This window comes from Mytilus edulis, chromosome 6 (assembly GCF_963676685.1).
Source record: "Mytilus edulis chromosome 6, xbMytEdul2.2, whole genome shotgun sequence".
NCBI lineage: Eukaryota > Metazoa > Mollusca > Bivalvia > Mytilida > Mytilidae > Mytilus > Mytilus edulis.
The window spans coordinates 52778546-52787072 of record NC_092349.1 but is presented as its reverse complement, the minus strand read 5'-3'; the positions used below and the strand labels follow the sequence as shown (position 1 = coordinate 52787072).

General features: G+C 34.7%; 1 protein-coding gene across 1 annotated transcript; it reads left to right on the top strand.

Moving 5' to 3' along the window:
• The first annotated feature begins 1037 nt into the window (after nt 1-1037).
• Nucleotides 1038-8527, top strand: LOC139527858 (uncharacterized). The gene is made up of 5 exons (XM_071323534.1): nt 1038-1150; nt 1884-2051; nt 2278-2436; nt 2949-3125; nt 6359-8527. Exons 2-5 carry the CDS (start codon nt 1884-1886, stop codon nt 7565-7567), a joined length of 1713 nt encoding a protein of 570 aa, XP_071179635.1. The 5' UTR covers nt 1038-1150; the 3' UTR covers nt 7568-8527.

Below are 8527 nucleotides of genomic sequence, written 5' to 3'. Positions count from 1 at the left end.
TCAACTTATTTTTATGGTATGGTGTTTAAACTTTTTTTGCCTCTAGTGTTGTTGTCTTTTGTTTCCACATGAGTGTGTCTAGTAACTGAGTGAGATAAACTATTTTTGAAGCTATGAAACTTTAAACCAGCAACTGACTGGATATGATCACTCATACTAACCTTTGTTTTTCCAAATGCTAGACATAATCCAATATTTCACAACAGGATGTAACGGTGTCGTCGCAAAGTTTAGTTCTCAATTGATAACACTGTAAAATTGTAGGTCAACATATAAAATAGATCGTACTGATTTCTTTTATTTTACATTTACTTTGGTAGTAAATAAAGGCAACAGTAGTATACCGCTGTTCAAACTCATAAATCCATGGACAAAAAACAAATCGGGGTAACAAACTAAACTGAGGGAAACGCATAAATATAAGAGGAGAACAACGACACAACACTACAATGTAACTAACACACACAGAAACGGACCAAGCATCAGACAAAATCCCACGAGAATAACAAATATAACATAAAAACCAAATACATGAATTTGGGATAGACAAGTACCGTGACACGTCTTATCGCAATGTCAATTTACACTCAAAAATAAGAGAAAACAAACGACGCAACGTTAAATTGTAACACACACAGAAACGAACTATAATATAACAATGGCCATATTCCTGACTTGGTACAGTAACACAGCCGATAGCATATACATTTTATTTTCAGATATATGTTTCAAACCATCAAACGATCTTCATGAGCTACTAGTCTCTTTTTTTCAAGACGTCCTGTACATGTTGAAATTAATGTTTTTAATTCAATACTTTTCCTATACAATCATACAAAAATATCAAAATCTGTCAATACAAATCGGAATAAAATAGAGCCAAAAGATACCAAAGATATCAAACTTAGTTAAAGGTACAATGTCGACCGACAGCCACAACTGCATGGCTAAAAAAAACAGTATACAAACAATAGCAATAGTCTACAATACACTACATAGAACACTAAAGACAGAGCATCACTAACCTCATTGGCCAATTAACTTAGGCGGAAGTCCATGTGATTCTGTCTCATTTGTTTAATATCCACTGAAGAGAGCGGACCGTGTCCTGACTGCTCAGGCCAAGTTGGCAACATACTTCATAGGAAAGGTATATATTTTTTATTTTAAATGGCAAGAGGCCATATGATATAAGAATGACAAGAGGTCATGTAATTTGAGAATAGCAATAGACATAATACATTTTTAAGTGGGCAAGAGGCCATGAGATATGATACTGGAAAAATGGCGAGGGCCAAGGAGATGGTTTGATTTATTTGGAGATGGTAATATTTATTTTTTGATAAAGCAAGAGGTTTTGAGATATAATTGAAGAATAATGACAAGGGTTATAAGGTATAATTTGAAAAAATAACCAGGGCCAAGGAGATATAATAAATTTTAGATTGGCCGGAAAGTCCGACACCACGAGGTCGAGTGCGAAATAAATTATATCTATAGGACCAATGTTTTTTTTTTTTTTTTAACATTGTATTGTATTTATATTCTAAACTGGTTGATAAGATATGTTCATTTCATAGTTTCTCAAAAAATTTAATGAGGTATAAAGATTTTCAACAATCCCGTCGTGGCGAAAGGTGCGCTCGACACGTGTTATCATAGATTTTATAAGATTTGATTTATATAATCAAATGATAGACACTTTTAAAAATGTTGTTTGTTTCTTTAAGATTATAATGATAAATAACATTTGCCTAGGTTCGTTTATTATGTGTGGTACTTCAGATAGTTTTTAAAAAATGCCAAAAGGGGATTTCCCTCAACAGGTGCGCAAGGTCATTTGATGTCTAGACTAGTGTGTAGAGTTGTGTATTTATTTTCAGATGGTTTTACCCACGTGTTTGAAACGGAGGCACTCATTAAAAGGGGTACGGTTAGTGGCAGCTATTAAGAGAATAAGAGGAGGACAACCACAGGGCTTAAAGGAGTTTGTCCGTTTTCAAAAGGACAACAAATTGGATAATTTATCCATGGATGATCTGAGGCAACAGGTTTGTAGTACTATTAATCATTTCATTGTTTGACTTGATTTATCTTGCTACTATTTTAAAACCATTTATAGACAATCATATGCAAGTCAAGTGTTTTGTAATACATTATAAATAAACCAGTTTTATTTAAATTTAGCAAGGTTACTAGTACAAGAAGTAAAACAAAAGCTCTGTTGAGTTTTATTTGTCATTTTTTTTTTTTTTTTTGTTTTAAATTATTGATCAGGTTCTGGATTTAACTGGTGCAGAACTACAAGATTTACTTCAATTTGCCAATAGAGATAATACAGTTGAAGAAGCCAGGTGGGCCACACATTGTTTGATACTGTATGCAAATGAATATGGGCAACCTAGTGGACAAGATTTAACCCAGTCACAAGATCAAGTAAGTAATTTCTAGTCCTGCACTTTGAATGTAATGTCTTGGCTGGCAGATAAAATTAAATCTATTGAATTTTATATATACAATTCTGCACATTGACTAGGATGACAAGCTTAGAAGACAAATCAATGATCGCACTAGAGAATTTCTAAAATTGTATGCCAATGAGATAATAACCTAAGAAGTAATTGGACAATGCCATCATTTATGGTCTTTGTGTGGCCTTCACTTATGAGCAACAAATTGTACCACATAACGAGCATATAAAAATATAAAATTGTCTTGTTGGTTAATACATAATTACTTGTCTTACTGTGACGTAATCCATACTGGTTGAATCCAAGTATATGTTTATTCATATTTATAAATGAAAATATTGACAACACTGGTAATTTACATAGAATTTTGATATTAATAGTGATTCACTGGCATTGACTGGTGTTATGTAATGTGTGTTAATAATGATACCGGTTTTGTTTCTGTTTTTAAGACCGATTTTGTTTTCTGTTTTTAAGACTCCCACTACTAGTGCTAATCCTGTCAATGTGCAGATGAGTGGTGACATTGTGCAGAGTAGTGGTGACAACAACAACAATGGGACAAATAAAAGGAAGAGGGACGATTTGGAAGACAGGATTGCTAACTTAGAGAATACTACAAAAGAAGAAGTTGTTAAGAACTTAAAGGAGAAGGTGAGGACACTTTGTCTGCAAGATAATCCTAGTGATTCACTCATATTACTTACTCTGGAGGAACTTGCTAAAGCGGCAAGACGGGTTAATCATGATGATGCCGATACCTTTGAAGAGTTAACACGTCAGGCAAACCGACATCAATTAAAATTAGATATCTCTTCTTTGTGTTTGTCCGTACTGGGTGGTAAGGTTGCGGATGCAATCACAAAAGCTGTGTCGAAGTGTTTAAAGGAAAAGCAACCTGAAAAGGATACTACTCCAAAACCTGAAGATTCGCCATTGCATAATTTATACCCGCAATACCAGGCTCCTTGTATGTATCCATACAATGCTATGCCTTACTTGCAACCGCCATATCCAGGTGGCTTTAATAATAATTATAGGGGTAGACCCCGAAATTCTGGAAATTTTGGAAATTCTGGAATACGTCAGAGAGGTGCTTGTCTGTTTTGCGAGAGTACAAGTCATCAGATAAGAGACTGTGACAAAATGAAGGCTGCAAAGGGAAAATAATGTTTTTCGTATATTTGTATGTTCAATTAATTGGGGAATTTTAATTTATTGTGAAATATTTTGTTTTTTATTTTATTTTATTTTTCTCTATTTGAAATGTCTTCATTTACAATTCAAGGGTCACTGATACCCTAGTGGTTCTACATGTTCCACGTGGATTGTAGGTGAAGGGGTTTCTCCTTAAAGTGCTCTTATGTTGGTTCTTGGATATAGAGAGAGTTTTATTTTCTCTTCAGAATAGTAATACATTGGGAAGTTTAAATTCATTCAACATTCATGTTTCAGAATGGGAAATGGAAAGTGGTTTTAATCCCGAAAAGGTACAAGTACGCCAAGAACCAGCATGGGTAACACTTGGAGGTGAAACTCCTTCACTTACAACACACGTTCCTTCGGCTGAAGAAGTTCTGAATGGTGCATGTGGTGTTCATTTTGATAGTGGGACTTTTCCTTTGCGTGATCCTGATCTTTTTCTAAGCGGTCAGATTCATCACCATTTGTCTAACTGGAAAGATATTCTAGTAGGGACAGATGATAAAGATATACTAAAATGGCTTATAAATGGGGTTGATGCTACAGATTTTTTCAGATACTTTAAAGGAAATTTTAAGGGTCGTTTCTATGATTCGGATATCCCTCCAAATCAATATTTTCAAAATTCAAAAATTTGTAAGCAACATGTTGATTTTATTTCAAAAGAATTATGCGAGAAAATTGCTATGGGTTCAGTTAAGCTGTTGGGAGCAGTTGGTGAATGTGAACCCCCTAGAATAGTAATGCCACTTACAGTCGAACCCAGCAAGCCACGTTTATGCCATGATGAACGTTTTTTAAATTTGTGGGTGAAAGATTTACCATTTCATCTTGAAACTTTGAAAGATATTCCTAGATTAGTACAGAAAGATGCATTAATGGTAACATATGATGAAAAGTCAGGTTATGACCATGTTAAACTTAGTCAACATTCATTTACATATTTTGGTATTCAGTTTGGGGGATTTTACATGATTTACACAACATTGCCCTTTGGTTGGAAAGCAAGCCCATTCATATACCAGTCAATAGGGATGTGTGTAACATCATATTTAAGAAAATTAAATGTACTGAATACATTATATATTGATGATAGGTTTTCAGTAACTCGAGGGGGCCCATTGCAGTCTAGTGAGGAGAAAGAGTTCGAAGGTAGGAGGTTGGTTTATGTTATGCTGGAGGTTTTGACAAGGTTAGGGTATACTCTTTCGCTTAAGAAGTGTTCATTGGTTCCAGAATTTTGTAAGAAATTTCTTGGTTTTTTCGTTGATTCGGAAAAGCAAGCATTTATTTTACCAGAGGATAAGCGGAAAAAATTTATTGAGTTGCGTGAATTTATTTTGTCTTCTAAGGAGGTAGACTTGAGAACTTTACAAAGGTTTTCTGGAAAGTGTATTAGTATGCAATTAGCTGTACCTGGCTGTAAGCTTTTTTGCAGGGAGGTGAATGCTGCTATTTCTGTTTGTACTAAATGTAGTAGGCCTGTTAGGGTATTTGGACCTCTTAAAGAGGAGATTGAATATTGGAAATTTTTGGACAAATGGGAAGGCTTCTCAAAATGGAGACCAGAATTTCATAATAAGATTGACATGGTTACAGACTCTTCAGGTTATAGATATGGGGCACTTGTGAATTTAGGTGACAACCATTTGACTATGGGTGATTATTGGTTGGCTGATGATACTAGACCTATTCATGAAAAGGAGGCTGAAGCCATTTTGAAGGCATTGCAATCTTTGGGAAAATCTTTATTAGACTCTCGGGTTGATGTATTAACTGATAGCATGGCGGTAATAGGAGCCTGGAATAGTCAAGGGAGCAAATGTCCGGCCTTGAATTGTATTATGAAGGATATATTTCAGTTGGTCGCTGGGCAAAATGTTGATTTGCATCTAAGTTTTGTTCCATCTGAACTGAATAAGGCTGATGGTCCTTCTAGAATTTTGAACACGGCTGATACTATGTTGAGTAATGCTTCATGGGTTTTAGTTGATTCTCGATTTGGTCCACATACTGTTGATCTTATGTCTTTAGACTCGAATGTAATGCAATCAGTAGACAGTAGGCCACTTAGACATTTTACCCCATGGTTAACACCAGAAACCTCTGGTGTTAATGTGTTTTCCCAAGATTTAAAGGCAGAATCTAATATGTATGTATATCCACCCTATGTATTGATTTTTCCTTTGCTATGTTTTTTGAAGGAACAGTCAGTTTCTTGCACAGTTGTGGTACCTGAACTTTATCCAGTTCCTATGTGGTGGCCAATGTTGACTAGTTGTTCATCAACCTCCATTCTTCTAGGAGCTAGGGGTCAAAAAGGGGTTGTCAAAGCACCTCCAAGGAAAGGCTTTGTTGTTGATGAATTTGGTTTAAGATGGCCATTGTGGGCATTCAGAGTTTCTTTTTCTTGATCTTATTTTTGTTTATATTTCATGTGAAGTAATACATCTGTAATACGGATATTTCAAGTGAACTTAAAATGAATTGAATGTTTTTGTATAATTTTAATGTACCAGTGTTGCTAATCTTTTTATTTATGAAAAATATGTATATTGTTATTGGGTAATGCATGTGCATTGTATTTCTTTTGAGGTTATAAGTCCTATTAAGATATTTTCAATTTTTAATTGTTAAATTTTTTGTCATTGACCTAAAAATGGACCTTATATTTGTCATTGCAGATAAATAGTGACATTGATTTGGAAAAAATTGAGGGAAGAATGGACGAGTTAGATAAACGAATAACTTGTTCATCAGGTCACAAGAGGAAGAAAAGTTTTCAAGGTTCTTTTCTCCAATTTCTCCAAGATTTAGATTGCAAACATTTGTCAGTTTGTACACCTGATGATATTCGAAGATTTTTAATTTGGAAGGATTTTTCTGGAAAAACTACTATTCACGGTGTTCATTGCAAACATTTAGGCCAAAAGGGGGAGTTTGACTGTTTTTGTCCAAAACGACTGGCTTTCGGTACAGTTGAAGGGGTGATTAATCAATTGGTTAATATATTTGATGATAATGGCTTTGGGAGATATTGGGACATTTTTTCTAAGTCTGGTAACCCTGCTTGTGCCCCCATAGTAAAAGAATATCTTAAACTAATCAGGGAAGAACAAGCCAGTGCACATGTATTGCCAAAACAAGCTAAGCCTATATTTTTATCAAAAATTAAGGCAATGTGTTCATACATTGATATGGAAATTAAAAGCCCTGGTCTGTCATTACGGGAGAGGTATATTCTGTATAGAGATAGAGCTTGGATGAAACTACAATTTTTTGCAGGTGATAGGGCTAGTGACCTTTCTTTAGTTGTTGCTCAGGAGGTAAAAGTATTAAATGATAATAGTGGCTTGGTTTTTCAACATACGTTTGGAAAGACACTCCGAGGTGATAAGGGAAAGAGTAATACATTTGTTATTAAAAAGTGTGATGACTTGTCTATTTGTCCTGTACAAGGTCTGCTTGATTATGTTAATTTTTGCCAAGTCAGTACAGTTGATATGTCAGTAGGTTATTTGTTCAGAATAGTTTCTGAAAAAGGCAGAGTGTTGGATAAGGCTGTCAATTACTCTGTCATGTATGAGAGATTGCGTTATTACTTATCACTGTTGGGAATTTATGAAGGAGAAACCCCCCATAGCTTTCGATCAGGTTGTGCAGTTACCATGGCTTTATCAGGGGCAGCTGAAAATGTAGACCAGGCAATGAAACATATTGGTTGGTTTGGCAGAACAAGTGCCGAGTACTATAGTAGAATTCATACATTAGTTGATGCAGGCAGTATTGCATTGAGATTATCTCAGGTTGCAAATGGGTCTGAAAATATTGAAACTGTATTTAAAGAACAAGCTGACTATTCTAGTTTAGTTCATGTTTTTAACAAAGAGTAAAAGTAATCTTAATTGTGATCTAGCCCTAAGATTGAGGAAGTTTAATGAAGTATTTGCACCATATTCATTGTACTTGCATTGGTAATTAAAATGTTTTCATCGTAACTATCATTTTGATAAGTTTTATTGGAATAATTGAAATTGCACAAGTTATTATTGTTAAATTTATAAAATACCCATGCATACATTTTGTGAATCTAAGAGCAATGTATAATTATGTTATCTGTACAACACTTGTTATGTAATAAATAATATTAAGAAAGAAGATATGTTTTATTTTGAGTTTTGGGAAGAGGCATTATACTGTATTTGAGATTTTGGGTTTCATCTTCAGGAAGTCTGTAGAGTTTCTGCTACCCATAACTTAATGGAACTGTAGCAAGAAGATATTGGACACTGAGGATATGGTCATAACCTCATTGGCCAATTAACTTAGGCGGAAGTCCATGTGATTCTGTCTCATTTGTTTAATATCCACTCAATGAGGAGGCAAACGTTTGACAGAATAGGCAACGTTTGTACTGTAATGTATGTTTATAGCCTGCAAGTGAAGTTATTTTAATCCCACCTCATCCCACCCATTGTCTGTTTATAGTCGTGTGGTACCAAAATGTGATATACAGGATTGTATGTGAAATGTTGAGTTATTTTTGTTTTTAATTTATTCAATGCAGAGGCACCACAAGTCCTTCTAGTCTTTGATGTTTATTGTCCATCATAATAGGAGTTGAACAATAGACATGATAGAAATCATGACACCTAATTGCTAATTTCATGACATAGACTTGATTGGTTTTGTTATACTGAGTCATTTGGATTGTTGTTTGCTTAAAAGTTAAGCATTGTCTTGTTTAGAATCTATAGGAAAGGTATATCCCCATTTTGGTACTCCAGGAGTGTTCGATATCATCTCACACCAGTTCCCTGCAGAGTTTCTGCTACCCATAACTTAATGGAACT

What these genes read in the sequence shown, in the direction of transcription:
- LOC139527858 (XM_071323534.1), top strand. Translation starts at nt 1,884, where the DNA reads ATGGTTTTACCCACGTGTTTGAAACGGAGGCACTCATTAAAAGGGGTA. An exon ending in TGGATGATCTGAGGCAACAG is followed by an intron (nt 2,052 to 2,277) that starts GTTTGTAGTACT and finishes ATTATTGATCAG; the next exon opens with GTTCTGGATTTAACTGGTGC. An exon ending in TTAAGAACTTAAAGGAGAAG is followed by an intron (nt 3,126 to 6,358) that starts GTGAGGACACTT and finishes TTGTCATTGCAG; the next exon opens with ATAAATAGTGACATTGATTT.